General features: G+C 43.3%; 1 protein-coding gene across 1 annotated transcript in view; it reads left to right on the top strand.

Moving 5' to 3' along the window:
* The window catches only part of wnk1b (WNK lysine deficient protein kinase 1b), a 74,843-nt gene that overhangs the window by 45,395 nt on the left and 7,908 nt on the right, over positions 1-21,540 (top strand). The window contains exons 5-23 of the mRNA XM_030771724.1: positions 795-883; positions 2,720-2,939; positions 3,156-3,491; positions 3,578-3,769; positions 8,261-9,556; positions 11,312-11,395; positions 11,611-11,646; positions 12,266-12,400; positions 14,413-14,474; positions 14,780-14,942; positions 15,403-15,519; positions 16,019-16,126; positions 16,238-16,292; positions 16,503-16,646; positions 16,995-18,136; positions 18,872-18,952; positions 20,403-20,489; positions 21,067-21,103; positions 21,311-21,381. Coding sequence (XP_030627584.1) covers positions 795-883; positions 2,720-2,939; positions 3,156-3,491; positions 3,578-3,769; positions 8,261-9,556; positions 11,312-11,395; positions 11,611-11,646; positions 12,266-12,400; positions 14,413-14,474; positions 14,780-14,942; positions 15,403-15,519; positions 16,019-16,126; positions 16,238-16,292; positions 16,503-16,646; positions 16,995-18,136; positions 18,872-18,952; positions 20,403-20,489; positions 21,067-21,103; positions 21,311-21,381 — 4,455 coding nt within the window. The remainder of the gene's footprint in view (positions 1-794; positions 884-2,719; positions 2,940-3,155; positions 3,492-3,577; positions 3,770-8,260; positions 9,557-11,311; positions 11,396-11,610; positions 11,647-12,265; positions 12,401-14,412; positions 14,475-14,779; positions 14,943-15,402; positions 15,520-16,018; positions 16,127-16,237; positions 16,293-16,502; positions 16,647-16,994; positions 18,137-18,871; positions 18,953-20,402; positions 20,490-21,066; positions 21,104-21,310; positions 21,382-21,540) is intronic.

Below are 21,540 nucleotides of genomic sequence, written 5' to 3' on the forward strand. Positions count from 1 at the left end.
TGATTGTAGCATGAAGGGATTGTCCAACACTGATCGTGTTAAGACTTGAATCCCTGTGTTGGTCTAATGGAGCTCCTCTGTAAAGATGAAGACACACAGTGCTCAATAGTGCACAGGTCCACTGGTTTACATTACTCTTTCTGTCTAAGGTCAGTAAGAATACAGACATTATCACACCGCAGTTTGACTCAGTGTCAATGAGATGTTCACTGATCAGTGTTGGTAAGGAAGTAGGTTAAATGTCCAGTTTAAAGCACTTTATCCATACTTCGAGAGGTGCGTTATCATCTTACGATATATACAAACCTCGCATGTTTTCTGTGTGTGAGAGTGTCCTGTGGTACATAGCTGCTTTGTAGATTCCTTAATCTTCTGATATCTTGGATTAGATTAGAAGATGTATCTGAAAACTGCCTAGTGAGTCAAGTACTAAAACATTCTTTGTTTCTGAGCGGAGTGAAGGTTAGCTCTGGTTAGTTGATTTTTAGAGCTCTGGTCCCTCATCTCTGAAGCTCTACAGCGAACTGCTGCAGATGCAACTGTACCAGAAAAAAACATTGTCTGACTGACAGCTTAGACTGCATAAAACACCCCTGGTCCCCAAAATATATGGTTCACTGTACTGCCATAAAGAAAATTACATACTGCTGCTCAGTAGCCTACAGTAAATTTTAAAATGTGTTGGCGCTGTTGTTTTGTCTATGTTGCTAATAGACACTTTCCTGCTGGTTTATGAGTGGAATTGCAGGGGTTGATACTCTGATTTAACTTTCTGTCGTGATGGGTCTCTGCAGGGAGTGAAACCGGGCAGCTTTGACAAGGTAGCCATACCTGAGGTGAAAGAAATCATCGAAGGATGTATCCGTCAGAACAAAGATGAGAGGTGAGTGAGCGCAGCACCCACAGGTAGTCTCTCAGTCCTCTTTTTCTCTCACTGTCTCTATGAGTCTTTCTATCTCTGACCCTCCCCTCCTTCCCACATCCCACATACACACCCAGAAGTGTGCGGTGATGTTCAGCGCACCTGAAAATATGCACCGCACCTCATACTAAAAGCAATTTCGTCCTAATGAGACCCCCTGCTGCACATGCAGCTGATATAATGGTATGCTGAAGGTCTTGACTGCTGTGCTGAGGGTGGAATGTGTCCAGTAGCTGCTTATAAACCTTGATTCCCGCATAGTCCATTGGCGCAAAGCCAAGAACGGATACACAACCTCTCAGGCAGAAACTCCAAATGGCATATAGGAGACACACTACTCTCTCTTTTCACTTTCTCCCCTGTCTCCAAGTCAAAAGCACCCGTTCTTTTTCCATCAGCAAAATGCTACACTGCCTCTGGTAGCAGTCTTCATTCATTCTGCTTTGTCTCTCCTGAATGTATGCAGTCGAGTATCTGTTTTCTACCCAACTGGGAAATTATGGATAAAAAACGATGACAGCAAATTCTTATAAATATAATTGAGTTTCTTTGAAATCAATGCTCTTCGAGTTAGCGTCATTCTCTCTCGTCATAAAACACTGTTAACAACGCCACACTTTCTGTTCTGTCTCCACATGTGCTACTCATGCTCTCCTCCACTCTATAGCTGTAAAAAAAAATAGTGTTATGCATGAGGGAATGAAAACTGAATTCGAAAAAAAAAGTATGATTGCAGTAATTATTTTTCTTCAAGGTCTAGGATTGGGAAGAGGAGGAGGATGAAGCGCACAAAAACCTCATGTGACCACTCTGGTGTTGCAGTACAATAGCTTTTCAACAATGCTCCTACATAGGTTTTCATAGTGACATTCTCTGAGGTTTCTGTTAACGCTGTGTCTATTCACTGCTATTATAAATTCCAAAAGCTTTAGTTGTTCTAACTTTGTGGAGCGTAGCCTATGTCAAAGAAAGTTAACTGTGACGATGACATGTTGATAAAACCCATTGTCCCCAACAGATAGCCCTGTTTGCATCCATTTCACGGCTACACATCACATACAATTGATGTGACTATTGTAAGACAATTAGTAAACACATCAGTTCACAGTACAGCAGGTCAGCGCAACTAAAACCATAGCCACATGCTGGGGACTTCCAGTGTATTCAGTTTTTGGTGCCAGAGTTCTGCCTGTGGGCTTGTGTTTCCAGAGAAATCTTCTTTTGTCCTTTCTCCTTTCTTGAGTTACACATCTCTCTCTGACTTGCTCTGTCTTATTAGATTTACAGGACCCTCGCTGGTCTGAATATATAGCGTCTTGGATGATCTGATATAATGTTCTGAGGCTAAACTAATGATCTCATATGGGCTGTTGACCCCCTCCAATCAGATTCTGTCTGAGATGGTTACCATAATATGCATTAGCTCTCTCTATACAGAAACCCATTAAGCATCAAGGTTATGGTTTCTGATCACATGACTGTGAAATAAGAGGCCAGCGGTCCTTGCACATAACAAATACAATCTTTTTGTACACTTCATCTGTCATTGGCTGCCATCTGGAGTTAGCAAACCATTGCATTTCATGGTTTGTAATAGATCTCCTCACGGCTTAAACTATCCATGTACAGCCTATTTAATATAGTAAACCTTTAAATACTATACTACTATTAATGATAAAAAAATTCATTTATTTGTTAACAGAGCCAGGATCTGAAGCCAGTATCTTTCAGGATGTTTTAAAAGCACAGCTGTATTCTGATTACTCTCTTCCATCTGTGTCTGTCTCTTTTCCACAGGTATGCCATAAAGGTCCTGCTGAACCATGCCTTCTTCCAGGAGGACACTGGTGTGCGTGTGGAGCTGGCTGAGGAGGATGATGGGGAGATGATTGCCATTAAGCTCTGGCTGCGCATTGAAGACGTCAAAAAACTCAAGGGCAAATACAAGGACAACGAAGCCATCGAGTTTTCCTTTGACCTCAGTAAGGACGTGCCTGAAGATGTGGCACAGGAAATGGTGGGTGCTTTTATTTCTTAAGTTTCGTGTATTTTTGTTTATGGGAGGCAACACACTGTTTTTTTTAGCAATGGCAGACTTAGCTCTCAGGCTAATGTAAAACCATTGCTCTTGAAAAGGAAGACACAAACAACATGATGCAGAGCACACACACAAAATACAAATGAACCAGCATGTATAACTCTAAGGTGACACAGTGTTATGTCTGAATCGTAGGTTGACTCTGGTTATGTTTGTGATGGAGACCATAAGACTATGGCCAAGGCCATCAAAGACCGCGTTGCTTTGATCTGCCGCAAACGAGAGCAAAGGCAGCAGGTGAGAGAAGAGCAGGAGAAACGAAGGAGGGAGGAAGAGTTACAACAGCAGCAGCAACAACAACAGCAGATAGCAGATTCCCAGAAAGCTTCAGGAGCTCCAGCTTCTGTCCCCAGTCAGTGTAGCTCCCAGCCGCCCACCCCCGGACCAGGTCAAACCGAATCTGAGGAGCCAGAAGTGGACCAGCATCAGCAGCAGCTGCAGTACCAGCAAGGCACCATTCCCTTGACAGGTGTGTCCATCACGCCAGTCACTACTAGATCACTGCTGTCTTTCACTGCTGTCAGCCAACCTATGTGGTCTTTCTCTCTGCAGCGGAGGGGACAGTGGAAAGTGGTCAGGGGTCATCTGTGTTTTCTGAGTCTCACCTAGGCCAGTTAACCATGTCCTACAGCTCTGCCGCGGCGCCCCAGCAACCCCCCCAACAACAGCAACAGCAGCCACCACAGCCCTCATACCCCCCAGTCTCCCAGCCTGCTCCCCAGCACACCGCCTACCCACAGCAGCCCATGGTAGGTCACATCACTTCAACAAGATCTCACACACACAACTTCAGATCAGAGCTGTGAGACTAGTTCTGGCTTCAGTACTCTGAAAAGATGTTTCTCTCCTTGGATCCTTTCCTGTTACGTAGTCCTCACAAAAAAAAAAAATTAGATGAATAGCAGCAGAATGGTGTGACCGTTTTGCTTTCATCTATCTGTTTCGTGTAGCACTTTTGAAGGAGACGAGACAAGGAGTGAATGCTATTTTAGAGTTCTAAAATAAGACAACAGTACAGCTTTTTTGCACAGAGATGATAACGGTACGACCCAGCAATCTCTAGCTGATGTCCTTGACATGTTTCCTCAACTCAGACTATTAACGCTCCCTCAGTTTCAGCCGTGTTTTTACTGAGAGCTTGTTTTCTGCTCCTGCTGCTGGTTTGGGCTGAGCAGCTGTCTGCTCAACCCCTTATTCAGAAATGACTAAAGAGTAAATTACAGACTCGCAGTGGCAATTTGTACACCAAATCAGTGATCAGATTTTATTGATTCTCCTAGAGGAGGCACTTAAGCTTTCCTTCCCCTGCAAGAGACCCAGTCGTCACAAAGATCTTTTTTTTTTGCACAGAAGGTTATGTAAGTTTATAATAAAATAAACGTCTTTCCTAGCATAAATGAGATATTAGAGAACAGCAGAATGCCCTGTTTTAGAGGCCAGTTGAGACTAATTAAAAACAACTTTCTGAATCTAATGATATGAAGATAAATCTTAGTACCATGATGATCTGGGAATCACAAGGCCTAATTTAGCTTGTTTTGCGCAGGCAATTGAGACGATATGCAAAAAGGCACATAAAATTTGACTTTTGCTGCCTGGCGTGACTCCCTCCTAACAGTTTAAATGCATAATGAATGTGCAGTTTAATTTAGGGCCCTAACAGGTGAGTCACAGCAGAGGAGAGAGAGGAAATGACTCAGAAACCTAAGAACTTATGACAGATTACATATTCTGAAAGAATTGTATTATATTTTGACATCATTCCTGAAGACATAATTTTGGTTTCTGTTTTTGGTTGCATGTATTAACACTTTCTTTCTTTTTTTTATGTCTTGAACATGCGGTTGGTTTGTTAAGTGTTTGTGACAGAATGATGCATGAGAAGAAAAACCAAAGGCACTCAAACTCTATAAGCCATAAAATCCACAAGAATACTTTACTTTCTTTTTCCGTCTCTCTAAGCTTCCATGCGTATTGTCACACACCCCTGTGAAGCCTGCTTTGTGGTACCCCTCCCACCATCTTCTCATGCATTTGATCCAAAAGTTTTATTTTATTCTTTGTCAGTGTGGTGTTTTTTTAATTTCTTCTCAGTGTGAATTTTCACTTTAGTTTTGCCAAACAGTGTTTTAGTACTGCTGTACCAGCTGCCAGACTCCATCAATCAACTTTAGGGTGCCAGGGCTGTTGTCCGCAGGCTGACAACCCTAGCACTTAAAGTCTAATCAGACACTCTCATCAGTGTCACACCATTCAAATGTTACATTCAGCTCATTTTCCCAGAGCCCAAGAAGTCAAACTCACTGACTTCTGGAGAACGCCATCACAGATTACACATCATGACATACTGTCTTTAGTCTCTCCATTCTGATTATTATTATTATTATTGTTATTTTGGCTGTCTGTTTTGTCTGTTAGTAGGACCTATTTTGGGAAGGAACACAGGTAATAACTGATATTTCTAGCGTTTCTATTTTTGAGACATGAGCCCCTCAGGCAGACAGTATTTATACCTTGACTTTCTCCTTAGCTCTTGCTAATCTGAATGTCCAGAAATAGTTGTTCTCTTAGCACACGCATTGCTGAAGGCACATGACATGAATCCAAACTTGTGAGCTTACTGTACTTTGCTCACTCTAAAGAATCATCTCATACACTCAGTGGTTCTATTCAACTTGACCTACTTTAAACTTTTAAAGGCGATATTGATTTGGAGGTTTGCTCAGCACCAGTACATCAAGTGTATGTTTACTCCAATTTAGGTTTTTTTGATATTTTTTTCCTGTTCCCTGTTTTTTTGTGCACATTTGGTTTTCGTTCATGGTTAATCTCTCTGTATTCCTCATGGGTGTTTTATTCCTTCAGTCTTCACTGTGTTTCTCACCTGTCTTTGCTGCAAAAAGATCTCACAGCTCTGAGGATCAATGGATCTTTTTCCACATTCTATTTTCCATTGTACAGTAGCTTGAAAAAATTCTGAAGATACGCTAGTGGACTCTGTATCGGCCTCACTGAGGAGATGTTAGTTGGTTGGAGTCTCTAGAAAACTGGGATTCTGTTGGAAGACTGAAAGACATGCTTATCCTCTACAGCAGACTTCAGTCACTTTCAATTCTCATGATATGCACTCAGCATGCATGAGATGGTATTTTCTGCATCACTCACAATTAGCCACCAAATTATAGTTAAAGTGAAAGATTTTGTTATTGGACAAGGAATAAGTTGAATGCTGAAGTACAAGGTTTTACAGACCTTTTGAAAACATAGCAAATGCAAATCCCTGAAACAGGACTGTTGATTGTTTTCAGTAAATCTACCTGTTTGTCAGTACACAACAGTTAATTGTAATGTGAACTTTTGTTCAGTCAAAGCCATCTTAAATTCCCAGTAATCTGCTGGATTGATACTCAAGTGCTATTTACTAATGATTTGAATAACTGTGATTTTCTGTATTAGAGAGTCTGCTTTACTTTAAGCAACTCCTGAAACTCTCATCTTGGATCACCACCTCCAAATGATTCTACAACTGATTCGAAATCATTTATCTGCTTTTGACCAATGATGGCAATCAGTATTTTGAATCAGTCCATGCAGCGTCTATGTTGTCTTGTTCCAGTTAAGGGACTTTTCATCTTTTCTTTCATTTCTCCTTTTTTCTTGTCTTCTCTAATGTACACTCTTTTACGCTGAACTTTGTCACACATCCCTATGTTTGTTTCTTTTTTCAGATCTGGTTTTTTTTTTGGTTGTGTTTTGAGTATTTATGGTCCATTATGCTCCGTTGGTTAATTGTTGATTTCCATCCCTCCTTCGCCTGCAGCCTTTGCCGCCTCTCCCCCGTCGTCGTGGTCGTAGCATGTCTGTCTGTGTTCCGTACTTTTCTGCCACCCCTCCTTCGTCCTGCCCTCCCAAGCCACCCTCCACCCCTCCACCGGCGCTGTCCGAGTTTGACCCTCATTGGCCATGTCCGGGCCAGTCTGACGGGGAGACCTTTGCGGGCCGTCTCTCCAAAGCTCTGGAGTGTGTCCTGCCCCTGCACTCAGCCCCTCCACGCCGCAGAGCCAGCCTCCCAGCAATCTTTGCCAGCCCTGTATGTTAGTGTCTGTAGGTGAACCAGGAACCTCCACTGAGCCCAGAGTCTAACCAGCAGACAAAACACAGTGGTCTGAAGTGAAAGTGAGGTGGAAAGATATTTAAAAATGATCATTATAATAACAATTAAAAACAGTGAAAGACAGACTGACAGACAAAAGAAAGAAAGAAAGAAAGAAAGAAAGAAAGAAAAAGAAAGAAAGAAAGAGAAAAAACAACTGAATGAGGTGACTGAATGTTTCAAAAAAAGAGTTGAAGGTTTGACTAATTTAAGAAACGTGTCATGCTTGGACTTTTTTTTTTCTCTACTGTTTGAGCAAAATTTTTGCTTTTGTGCCAAGTGAACAGCAGGAGGGCATTGAATTAAAAGCCTCATTAAGCTTATAATAACGCATGTATGCACACTTACAGACACATGGTGTGTATACATTGGAGTTGGATTTTGCTAGCTGTCTTGTCCTCCCTCTCTACGTGAAAACTACCCAGCATTATACTTCATACCAAATATACTGTTGATTTAGTTTTATGTATTAACAGTTACTCTAGTTTCAATGAACTTGCTTAATTCACGAGTATATAGCACTAGGGAAGCCTTCCCTGAAAGAAAGCATTTATTTAGCAGAGTGTTAGAAGGATCGTTTAGACGTTGAGTACAGTGGAGGGTACAGTTTCAGATAACTTTTTCAGATACCTGCGCACATAGTTTTCAGTTTGGCTGGCTCAGTGGGAATCCTGTGTTCATATTAAATACAGCTTGAGGGGCAGCCTGTTTCCCATTTCAGATAGGTCAGATCACTGCACTGGCTCTAGAGATCATTTGATCGTTTGAAATTAGTCGATTTCTTCTATTAATCATTCAACATGTTGGTCAAAAAATGTCTTAATATGGTGCAGCTGCAGTGTCTTGACCTTAAACAGCTGTTGCCACATCTGTATTTAATTCCACATCTAGAACCTCTGTCTTTTTTGTCTTCTTTTGAAATTTCCTATTCTGCACACCAAAAGTCTGTTGCTGTTTTTGATAAATATCGCTCCTGTTTTTTTTTTTTTTTCTCCATCTGCTTCTCTCTTTCTCTGTCACTCTACATATGATGCTGCCTGTTTTTCCATCCTCATAAAGCTATGACTGTATGTTATTGTCACTGCAGCCGCAGTCAGTCTCACACCCGTACTCCGGAGGGGGCACGGGCTTCCCAGAACCACCGCTCTTTTTCCCCACCATCCCGGAGCGTCCCGTCTCCTTCTCTCCACCTCCAACTGGACCACCCAAAGGCTTCAATGTCCAGCGCCGCAAGAGCACCTCCATTCTAGAGGCACACACACGCCACTTCCAGCCTGCCTACCGCAGTTACGGCAGCAGCTTGCACCCTTTCTCTGGTGTTGAGGCTCTGGGGGCCGGGGTTGAACCGTCCCTATTCATAATGCCGGGTCTGGCCGCCCAAAGGCTATCAGAACCGATACACCCACAGGCTCCTTCAGATCAGCTATATGGATATAAGGACGTACGTGCAGAGCAGGAGGAAGCTGTGCGTAGACTGAGTCTCAACCAGGCAGCCCTGCTGGACCACTTTGAGGCCATGGCATATGGCGGCTACCCTATGACTGCCCATCAGCTCAGTCAGATCAGCTACCATCATCAGATGCAGGCCGCGGCTGCAGCTGGTCTTGCCTTCGAGTCGCCGCAGCCCACTGCGGCCTTCCTGCACCCCCATTTACCCATGCGCCTGACGCACAGCCCCATCCCACAGCTGCCGCCCATGAGCATGTCCGGACCAGCGTCTGTGGCCCCTCCTCTTCCTGCTGCTGCTGCAGCAGCTGACTCCTGCTATCAGTCTCATTCTTTCCCCCAGTCAGCACCTCCGGTGCTGGCCCATGTAGGAGAACCCAGTGGTTCATTTGATTTCCATGTCCAGAACCTCCAAACAGACCCAGCCATGCTGGCGTCTAGACTCTACCGGACCCGTCGTGGCTCTATGGACCTGGCTCTGGAAGAAGGTTCTGGAACCGTGGGGCTGTGTGGACGGCTTCAGCCCGTCACTGAGGAGCTGTGTTGCTACGTGAGCCCAGAGCTACCCTTGCCACCAGGAAGCCTTCTACTACACGGGCAAAAGGACAACAGCCCGGAACCTTCCAGCGACTCTATTGCCTCCTCTGATGCTGGGGAATTCCACTCGCCTCCGCCTCACCCAGTACACCTCCAAATGGAGGCATCAGCTGCCCAGTCCATTCCACACACAAACTACTATGGACCAGATGGAAGTAACAACACCGGCGAGGGCCACCCGCCCAGCCAGCAGACATTTCTGTTTGTAACGCCCTCCGAACCCCCGGGAGCCTCTTCTTCCCACATCAACCTGCTGCATAGCACCTGGGCCCGACAGGCAGTCCTTCAGCCTGACATGACGTATCACGAGTCCATCCTGCCCCATCCGGGCTCCACTTTGGTATTTAACAAAACCCCTACTCTTCCCACTTTGCCCCCCCCCCCCTCCCCATCCCAACTGACACATTACTCTATCTATGAGTTACCTGATTTAGTTCTGTCCTTGTGGTTGTGGTTTTAACCCTCTCCAGCCATGCTTAATTCTGTATAGGTCATTACAGGAGGACCAAAACCTGCTTTTTAAATCCCCTTATGTTTACTGTTTACATTTGTGTATTATTTATACCTAATGTGAGTTTAGTTTTTTTTTTATGTTCACACCTGTATGTGGAGGGGTTTGACATGTAAGTAATATTTTGTGTGTATGTTCATATATGATGGAAGTATATGAAAAATGTGTGTTTGCAGGGATACATGGTATTATGGTCTTTATCTACACCCTGGCATACAAATCCAAAGTTAATGTGGCCTCAAGAGAATACATCACATGATCTTTAGACAAATAGGATGTGTTATCCTCCATAGACATGCTCTCTTTGCTTTTAATCACTTTAGAAATAGGATCACCATGAGATCCTTTCATTGATGTACAGTATGAGAGAGGCCTAAGGAAACTGAGGATTTGTATGATCAAACACACAGACACATACAACACAAACAGGGGGTTTAGAAAGGTGTACTTATCAAAGTCTGGTTGCCCTACTCTTACTTTAATAAAGCAGATGCTTCTTTTGTCCCGCTGTTTTATTCTTTCTGTTTGTTTGTTTGTTTGTTTTTCACTTTGAAGTTTTTTTTATTATTATTATTATTATTTCTTATTAACTGCTGCAGTTGTAGTGTTGGTACCTTACTGTAGTTGGCTGGAAATGGTTAAAACGGTATTCTGTGATTTTTGTCGTTGTGTCTGTCAGTGACACCAATCATGACACAGCACCTGTGAAGGAGTGTGGCCACACAACTTTTGCCACAGTTTTGGGCCGGTTATCCTCAGGAGGGTTAGCTTTTGCGTTTCAGGGTCAGAGTTCATCTCGTAACCCTTAGAATGCTGACGTTCTCAACAGAATCCTGCTAGCCGCCCATTTTTCTGCTCTCAGCAATTCTGTTTATCTTTTCTTATTTCTTTCATTTTTCTTCCCCCCCCCCTAATTTCATCTCGCCCATTGGGTGCATTTCATATTGCTTGCTTTACTATATGCCTCTTACCCTTAATGAATATTAATGAACGCTCTTCATTTTGAGTTGGAGAGGCAAGGTAAGCTGATCTACCTGAAGCAACTATACTTGTGTCTATCTTGCTCTGAAAGGAGAGACAATAATAAGTATACTTGCCTGCAGCTTTCTAAGGGTTGGTTCAGTTAAGACCCCCTAATGGAGGGGAAAGGTTGGATCATGGATTACAAACCTCACAGTTTATTCCAGGGCACATCTTTTATCAGACATGTACACAATATTGGACACAACCTGCTTCCCTGTGCTCTCTGAAGTGATAACATTCACCTAAAGCTACGAATCATCTAGGAATCTAAGTGCATGAAACCTTACTCACACCAAAACTAACATGTAGTGTCTGTTGTTTGTTGTTTATCTGTGGAGTTGAGATGTACATACATACACAAAGGAGTGCTTGTTTATCTGAGAGATACAGTTCTATCTCGGAGGAGCCATGCTTTGTGTATGTTTGTATGTGTAATGGTCACAAGCCTGTGCTCACATGACATGTTCTCATTTTTTTTCGTTTTTTTTCTTCATTTCCACCACTTCTCTCTCTCTCTCTTTCTCTCTCTCTCTCTCTCTCTTTATAATCATATTCCAGCAGGTTCAGGTTCCTGTTCCTCAGGCCTCTAGTACGGTTCCTCTGGTGCCCTCCAGCTCTCAGCAGCCTCCATCTGTCAGTCAGCAGGTAAGACCCTTTGAGCCTCATACAGAGAGCTCCAGAAACAAGGCAGATGCACATGATACACATTAACAACCATGCCCACTTCCATACAACACTATTTTTCAGTGTTTTTTTTTTCTTTCTTTTTTTGGACCTTCTAACTTCTCTCCTGTGTGAAAGTTGTTGGACTACAGAGGCGGTACTGCTCTGTCTTACTCTGTTCTATTTGTTTCTTATAGTATGGAGGTTACTACGTCCAAGCACTCCCTCCGCAGGTAGAGAAACCCCACTCCTTCCAAGTGTCCTCCTCTCTCTCTCTCTTTTCTCACATTCTTTTTTTCTTCTTCTTAACCTTGCCCTCTTCAGTTCTCATTTCATCCTCTGTTGTATGATGGGACTTGTGTGTCATCTCTGTAAGGAAATGTCTGTTTATAATTTCAAATGGACCTCATCCTGCATATGGACAGTAATAGGCTTATTTATGTAGCAGTTACAAAATCTCCTGTATGTACTGCTCCTGAAGGTAAGTAATTTGAAGGATTTATATAAAGAAGTTTTGTATTTTGTTCACACTGGAACTCCCTCAGGAGTATTTGGTTGCTCAAGTTTTAATTTAATCTTCCATTCACAGATTTCATTTAAAACAGATGTGGTGTAATTGTTCGTCTTTTGAAGATGTGAAGCTATCCTTGTGCGTGCGTGTGCGCGTGCCTGTGTGTGTGCATGTGTGCCCGTGTGTGTGCGTGCGGGCCCGTGTGTGTGTGCGCGTGCCAATTTGTATTTGTTTGCGTGCGATGTAGGGGTAAATATCTGGATCTGTGTGAGGAGATGAAAGGGCTGAATGGTTATGACAGTAAACATGAATATGTGTCTTTGTCTCTCCCTATTCTTTAGGCGGGTTCTCAGCAGGTGTCCATGACTGCTACGTCTCAGCCTGCTGCCTCGTTGCCTCCCCAGCCTCACCCTGCCAGCACAGTCACGCAGAGCACCTCACAGACCCCAATACAACCTGGGCCTCAGCATATGCAGGTAAGACACACACACACACACACACACACACACACACGAACATACGCAGAGCTTAAGCAGGAACTCATATATGGCAATCACCCCACACAGCTGTCATACACATGCTCTCACACACACACACACAGATACAGAAACAGCTCTGGGCTCACCCTGTTCACATACCATGTACCTACACAGTAATGCATACATAAACCACATACACATCCCTGCAGAGTATATCCCAAACTCTGGGGGGGGGGGGAACAGACCACAGACCCAAGCTCTGAATTCCCTCACAGATGCCGCAACCAATTAAACATGACGGTGTATGTACCTTGCATGCATATGTACAAATGCCAAGTCTTATGTTATAGTTGAGGTTCTGTCAGCTTTGGCCAAGATTCAAGTAAACTACTGCAGGATATCAATCATCCACATGTCAGCAGAGGACCTCATGGCTTCAGTATGAATAACAACGCAGAGTTGTCCATCTGAAGTTCCTTGCCAGTTCTCTAAAACATCTGGAGACCTGAGGATAAGCTCTCTCTCCCAAATACAGTCACACTTTCAATAGTGTTAATGAACTTTCCATCAGTGTAATTGAATTTCTCTGAATTCTACCGCTGTTCTGTCTCATTGTGATCTCTTTCCTCATTCTTAATTACTACGTCTCTTAACCGGGCCGTTTTTGTGTTGCTTGCATTTCTGTGCCTGTGGCATGCTGGCACTGCTGTGCTTATGTACGTGTGTGCATGGCTTTCAGCTGTGTGCTAGTGAGCTGAGTCCTCCCATCTTGTCTCCTACACCGTGTGCAGAGCACCTCTTCTTCCTCTATCAGGCGGCCCAGCTCTCTCTGGTACAGGTACACACACCAAAAAGCAGCCCTTTAGAGGAGAGTCAGACCCCCCCCCCCCCCATCTTCTCCTCTCGTTTGGTTTGGTTTTGGTCGTGTTTGTTGTAGTACTGTGGTTTGTGTGTATTGTGAAGGTTGTCACTTTAACGGCTCCTGAAACCTCACACGGTGTGTTTGTTTGAGAGGATGCCGTTTCTGGCATGCAGTTTGTTGGTAATTTCATTATTGAGCGTATCCTAATATCATATGTTACGTGAGTGTGTGGCTTGTGTTGGATTTTATCCTCTGTTATGGTTCTTGGGCATGCTGCTGTGATCTTAGTTTTGATCCGTTCTTCCCTGCTCGCTTATCTATTTTTATCAAAGAAATTAATCGGACAATGTTTCTCCTCCATTATTTTTTGGCCTGCAGTCTCCATTGTCCCCTCCAATCCCAACCCTGCAGGCCGATGCACTGCCCTCCCCCATATGCCCCCCCAGCATCAATCTGACACCCCCGCCCCTGTCCTACTGCCCACAGCCCTGCAGTGTGGCCCTTCCACCCTCCACACCAGGACATGCCTCCTCGGGCCCTATGCCCTTCCCACCTCCATCACTACCAGTAACTGTGGCTCCCATGACAACACCCATGGCAACGCCACCGGTGCCCTTGGCATCTCCAGCTGCCGTTACCCCCACTGCTGTCGTCGCCGCCGCTGCGCCACCCGTCACCCAGCCGCAGCCCCAAATGATGCCCTCGCAGCCGCTGGTGTCTGTCGTGCCAACCATCTGCTTGGGTACTGCCCCTGACCCAGTCGAGCAGACCTTAGTACCCACTGACAGCCCTGTCCAGGTACCCATGGAGCAAAACCTCACCGCACGATACTGCAGATCGCCCATCCATATTTTGAGATAGCGATAATGTTTGGATTTCGGTAGATTTTAGACTTATTGTGCTTTTGTATGGGGGGGAAGTAAGCCTCAAAAGCGTGAACACTGAACTTCCAGTTTGTAAGCGTTAAGACTTAATCTGCCTCAGCTTTTTCCAAGGCTCTTTCTTGTCTCATTGTCTAAGACATCTGTTCTGTCCTTTTATTCTCCTACCTGAACTCCTTTCCTCGTCTTCAAAGACAGTTGACCTTGTTACTCCAGTTTATTTAAAAACAAAACAAAACCAAAAAAACTATGCTGCCATTTTACAGACATCCCAGAATGTTCCTCAGCCAGAGCTGCTGGCTCCAGCAGTGCCCTCCTCCATGGAGAGGTAAGACTCATTCTGCTGCCCTCTCTAACATGATGGCAAAACGTCATTAAGAAACATGAACGCAGTTTTCTTCATGTGGAATGATTATTTAATTATTTCTGCAAGAAATTCTGTATCATTCATTCTGAAAATCTTTCACAGATGGTAACATGACACATAAACGCACCGTCTGAATATGCATAATATTAATCGTAAATATGATATACCTTATTTACATACCAAAATGAAACAAAAAAATAAGAAGAGTAAGAGCAAGAAATACTAGAGAATGACATTGATTGTGTTGTGTATTGCTCGTTCCTCAGTGGTCACTCTGATGTGGCGTCTGGATTGAGTGATGGTAACGAGGGGGCGTCGGTCACGGGAGGGCGGCACGAGGGTCGCTCTACCAAACGACACCAACGGAGATCAGTGCGTAGCCGCTCTCGCCACGACAAGACGAGCAAAGCCAAGCTCAATGTACTCAATGTAAGGGTCCGACAAAACACACCACACCATAATAAAAAAGACCAGATTTGTGCAGAATGAATGTAGTGTTTAAATATGTAGAATAATTTACATACTGCTTAGTTGCATTTTTTTTCTTTTAGTCGCTTTTTATTATAATATTAATAATAGGTCCAGGTGTAGGTGCTTATGCAACTCAAAATGATTCTTTGTGCATTATCAAGAGGAGGACAAACCTGCATTCATTTACAGTCTGTACCTCTATGTTCAGTGTAACTCCAGTATTTATGTCTTCTATTGTTGTCAGGAGAATAAGTGGCACTTGGTTCTCCCTGTTCAGATCCAGTCAGTCTTTCATATTCTGATGCCATTGATTTCTCTGGCAGCTGATCACTCAGCCTACACCAGATCAGCTCACAGCCGAATAAGTATATCGTTTGTTATCTGATTTTCCTCTGCTGTTTCTGGTTTTTTGTTGCAGATTTCCAACATTGGTGACAGAGTAGCTGAGTGCCAGTTGGAAACTCACAACAGGAAAATGGTGACATTCAAATTTGATTTGGATGGTGATAACCCAGAGGAAATTGCACAGATCATGGTAATGTGTAATGAAATGAATTCATTATTTTCACATCGATCGTTAATGAAGAGTTTCAACAAAAATTTCAGGCTTTGAATAAGCAGATGTTTTTCATCACTGAGTTTTATTATTTCAGGATTGCAGCCTCAATCATCATCTCTTATGAAATCACAAAATCTTATGTAGTTGAAAGAAGAATTTTGTTGCACTTGCTCTAAAAGCCGACCTACTCTCTCTTTGCTGCCTTTGTTTAACCTGGCAAATAGACACAAGGACACATATGTAGGCTAATGGGGAAAAAAACAAAAAAACTTCATTTGTACTGGAATGTGATAGAATTCTTTCATGTCTGAAGATTGTCACTAAAAAGGATATTTTCTGTAATCCTACAACAAGTTACAGGGTACAAAGCTAGACAGTTTGACAAATGTGAACGACAGGTCATTTGTGTTGTGTTACATACAGCATTATATTTGTCCTGAATTACCGATCTGTGTTTCTTTGTGTGTGACTGTAGGTGGAAAGTGAGTTTATCCTGGAGAGTGAGAGAGAGTCTTTCATCGACCAGATTCGGGAGGTCATCGAGACTGCTGATGAGAAGCGTTTGGAGAGAGAAGGCAGCCAGGTAGGTCTTCTAACAGCATATAATCACACATATAACAGCATATAATCATAATAATGTGTTTATTCACACACTCATTGTTTCATGTGATTTTTTTGTTGTTTTTTTTTACAGAGTACCACTGACCAGGAACAACAGACACCTGTAACATGTACACCATTACAGCCAGGTAAAGCCCTTCTTCTGCTTCTCACTTCACATCTAAATACTTCCCTCTCCTCTTTTTTTCTCCCTCCTTCTTTATCTCTCTCCTTCACTGTCTCATCTTCCTGTCTCTCATTTCTTTCTCTCTTTCTTTCTTCTCTCCTCCAATCTCTGGGCTCCTCCTTTTCTTCTTTGCTCTGTTACCTTCACTCTCTACTCCGCTCTTGTTTTCAAGGCCTACCCCCAAGTTCGGCAACCCAGGTGGTGCACTCTGCAGGTCGCCGCTTCATTGTGAGTCCTGTGCCTGAGTCCAGGCTGAAGGATCAGTTCTTTGGCACGGCTCAACCCACCGCTCCCCTCCGAGAGGAACCGCCACCATGTGCGTGTCCATCTGACTTCACCTCTTACTCAATATTTAATTTAGTTTATTTCCTTATCTTTCAAATTAGATAATGTCATCTTGCTTATTAACAAAATTGTTCTCACAAACAATAATTCCTCTGACACATGACTTTAGCTGTAAACAACATGAAAATAGCAGTGCAGAACTGTAAAAAGATGATGTGGCCTCATTTTTGTCTGTGTGATCGTGGGAGCTCTTTTAGAGTGGTTATGTAACCTTGAGCCTCCTACAGTCTGTGTGAGAGATTCTGCCCTTTTTGGTTGCCTTTAGTTTTATTTATTTATTTGTTTGTTTTTTATCGTTTCTTATTTGCAGCCGTGTCAGCGGGGGCGACTGCTGTGGGTCTGTCTCAGTCTGCGTCATCAGTGAGTCTGCAGCAGGCTTTCTCAGAGATGAGACAAGGCCAATACGACCCTGGACCCAGCACTGCGCCAGCTACTCTCCACACATCAATGCCTCCGTTACTGCCCCCTGTCACCAGTATACCTTCTAGCGCAACCCCGGTCGCGTCTCCCCCTCTAGAGTCAGCTCCGCCTTCCTCCCTTCCGTCTGTGGAAATCTCCCCTCCGGGGTCTGCGTCTCCTCCTCCTGCTGTCCATCAAGTCTCTTCCTCCATGCCTGCTCAGCATCAGGTCCCTCCCACCATACCTGTCAGCCAGCCCAGCCCCTCCGCAGCACCTAGTGCTGCAGCTTTGCCTTCTTCCACCTCTCCACCAGTTCTGGCTAGTTCTCCAGCTTTGACCTCTTTCCCTCCGTCCAGCGTCCAAGCAATGCAACCACCATCCAGCGTGTCAGTACCCAGTACTGCGGCCCCTCTGCCCCACCCTGCCTCACTCATGAGCAGCAGTAGTACTATGACCAGTAGTAGTTCAGAGGCTCTCCCCATCCCCTCCACCACAGCTCAGCTTATCCCGACTGTGCTGCCCACTACAGCTGTACAAACCCCCCAGTTAGCCCCCTGTCCAGTTCCTACAGCAGCGACTCTCCCAGTATCAGCTGCTCAACCATCCAGTCTGCCTGGTCTGCAGCCAGTCACCACCAACATCCCTGTGGTGCAACCTACGCTGGTGCACAGTCAACCTCAGCCCAGTACAATGCCAAACCAGTCGCACGCCCACTGTGTCGAGTGCGAAGGCGATCCCCAGGCCAAAGCACCTGGCATCGATGATATCCAGGCCCTGGATAAGAAACTGCGATCTCTCTTCATGGACCTGGGCACTGGCCCTCCCTCTGCCCAGGTCGATACTAACGTAGACCCTGGAAATGTCTCTGCTGTGGTACCTGGCACCTCCTCCCCAACTGGCTCCTCTACCACTTCCGCTGGCACCCCTTTGCCCCCGTCCAGTTTACCCCTGGGCACAGCAGGGCAGCCAGCTGGCACCCCCTTGACTACACCTGGCACAAGTGCTCCCACAGCCAGTTATGGCCAGAACACACCTGTCAAAGCCCCTCTGTCAAGAGTACCGGTAAGTGGATGTGGCCAGTATATGTAGATCTGTAGGTTTTATCAGGTGATATTATTGCTTTTGAGATTTTATACTTCATGTAAGGTCAGTGTCATAGAATGTAGTATAAATGCGTTTTCTGATCTTAAAGTTTTTTTTTTGTATTTCTCACTGACCAGAATTACTAACGTGGCCTGAAATGAATGCATGTTGTGCTGTTTAACATATTTAATGCATGGCTTTTGCTTTTCTTCCCCAAACAAAATTGTCTTAAAATTTTTTTTTTGATGTCATTTAAATCCGGTCTTCTTTCATTGTAGAGAGTCAGAGTATCTACCCAAAGCACCTGTTCACCACCCTATATATTATTAAATATTATTCTGATTATTGCATCATACAACGTAATTCAGGATTATTCTATCACATTTAGGATCAGAACAGTATTTACCATGATCATAGCATTGTGAACAGTGCAGAATATGATCTTTCTCTGCACAAAGTAAATACCGGGCATTTCTCACTATTTACACTCATTGGCACATGTTAGGCACACATCCCTGTGATCACTCTCTGAAGATTCCACAGTACAACGTCAGAATACTTCTACATATTACTGATATAGCTATCTCGTGTCTAGAGCCAGCAAACGGTTGAGCTCCCTACTGTCTGTCAAACTGCGTTTTGGGGTTCAGTGTGTGTTAACCCCTCGCAGCGTTTGTTTAAGTGGCCTGCCTCATCTTCCTCTTCGTTTATCAGGTGTTGCCTCTTGGCTCAGATCAGGCTGGTACTCCACCCACAGAGCATCTACCACCCTTCCCAGGACCCTGTTTAACCCAGGTGCCTTTTACTTCTCTCTTTTTTTTCTCTGACTGCAGCTGTTCCTTTCGTTATTTTCTCCCTTCCACTGTGTTTGTTCCTCTTCTGAAAAACAACCAAGGCATGAGAGGAGATTTCTAATGGGATCAGTGAATCAGATCGGTGCATGGCGTCTGGTCTCTGTGAGGAGCATGATCTGTGATTCTCATTAACTCAGACTGGCAGCTGTCCACTCTCTGTCTCTCTCTCTCTCTACCCACCCCTACCCATAACATGGGTTTCAGGAGTATCTCTTTATTTCACATGGATCTGGTTGTCTTAAAAGAACTTGGAAAATAATTAAATTAGCAGCAGTAAAATGGTTCTGAAGCCTGTTTCTAATAGTAAACTTTGAGATGTCGAGAGTTTATTATTATTATTATTATTATTATTATGATTTTTACATAAATTGAAGGTGTCCTACTTGCAGACTCAAGCTCAGGAATGTTTTCAAAACTATGGTGATTTTGTGGCAGTGGTCTGTGATTTTTTTTTTCTTTTTTTGGTTATTTATTTATTTATATATTTATTTTCTTCATCCGCTTTTTTTTTTCAGTTTGATCTGACATTTTAAGGACCTTTGGTATATTCTGTGTTTAGACTTTTAGAGCTTGTGTAATGTATTGACAAAAAAGACCAACATTTTAAATCCTATCACTTGTTGGCAATTATTGGCATTTCCTTTTGCAGTTAGATTGAATTAGACAATTTTCTGGCTTCATTCACAGGTTGTCCTCATAATTTTTCCAATATATTCCACAGATCCTCGTAAGAAACCCTATGAAATTTGTAATTTCTTGTCATTTTTGAATGAAAACTCAATACTTAAACCAGCCATGGTCAGGTCAAATTGTATTCCTGCATGTTTTCAATCTCAGCTGAAAATAGGGTTGCCACTGGTCCACCCCTTTACCTTTACCTTTAAAAAGTTTAACTAAATCTGAAAATAATCTTCAGCAGAAACTGTATCTTTTAAAAATTGAACTGACTTGAATATGAATTACATGAGTAATCAATCTCATTTTGATTTCCTTCCATTGCTTTTGCAAATTAAATTATCCTGAGCGTGCTCAGCCCAGTGCCAGCTTGATCAAAACCCACCCACACATAGAACTGGACAAAGCCCTGTTATAAGATCTCTTCTTTGCCTTTTCAGTGTTAAACTGGAAAAGGGAATGAATTTCAGTTTCAATACAAGGTTATTTGTGTGTAGTAAGTAACTAATTGGTGTATGTTATGAAGTAGGACATCATATCAGGCAGGAGCTGATGTGATAAGGAATTACTGATCTGTAACTGATCCTCCTCCATTTTCAGATTAAGTCAATGGTTTGACACAGTACCGTGTAAGCTTTGGGTTTTTTGCTTGTGTTTCAATGTTGCCTGTGTTTTGAATGCCACGTGTCTAATTGGTCAAATGGGTCATTGTGTAGTCCCAGCAGCCTTTAGAGGATCTGGATGCTCAGCTGAGACGAGCTCTTAGCCCAGAGACTGTTCCGGTCAGCAGCGTCACACCTCAGGTACAAACTGTCACGCTTAGAATCTAAACACAATACAGCACTCCCACAGTTCAAAATTCTGTGATACTGGTACCAGTCTGCTTGGTTTCCAAAGGGATAGTTGATAGTGGAAGAAATCTTTCCAAGATCAGTCATTTTTCTATTTGATTGATTTGTATAATCTTCTAGAGTTTTCTGTTACTTCTTTTAAAGTAAAAAAAAAAGAATCTGGACCTAAGAAAAACCAAGATAAAAACCTGAAATGAAACCAGTGTACTTGATGAACATGTATTTTCCGCATTTGAATAGATAAGTTCTGTTCTAGTGCTCTTTTCCACTGAAATTAAAAAAAGAAATCTGACAGAACTTCTTTCAATAGCAGACAATCTTCGAGTGTTTAAATAGAGGGTAGAGGGAATATTATGATGATTAGTATACTTATTCTCTAAAGTGAGATGGACAGGAGAGCAGGTTTAAAAGGCACAATGGAGATTTTTGGGACTGGACCAGTCATTCATACATGGCAAATATAGATATATTTGTGACAGGTGGGAAAGACATACTGTAATGTTTTGATGTTGTTGCTGTTCTGCTGTAGGCCTCTCTCACAGCAATGCCAACAGGAGGGCAGCCAGGTATGGGCTGCTAAACATCTCCATCCAAACATATGTCTGTAATGTTTTGAAATCGGTGTCTAATTTGATATTACAGTGCTGTGGAATATGACTTAACCTCATCACAATTTAGTTTTTCCCAAAGTATAATTCAATATTGTTTTCCATGGAAACTACACATGTGCACACACTTATATGGAACTTATTTGTTTATTTTTAACTGCGCAGTGCCATTTTCTCTGGATGGAGAGCCAGCAGTCACACCAGCTGTTCCAGAGATCAAACTGGGACGGTTCAAGGTTAGAGTTATTTCATACTAGCTGACATCTCTTATTAAGCTTTGTTCCGGAGTTTCCTTGTATACTCATTAATTACTATATTAACATAAAAAAGTAAAAATCTAATGTTATTTTAATACATCTATCCTACAGCCACAAAAATGATACAAAACTGAACTC

This window comes from Chanos chanos, chromosome 1 (genome assembly GCF_902362185.1).
Source record: "Chanos chanos chromosome 1, fChaCha1.1, whole genome shotgun sequence".
Lineage (NCBI taxonomy): Eukaryota > Metazoa > Chordata > Actinopteri > Gonorynchiformes > Chanidae > Chanos > Chanos chanos.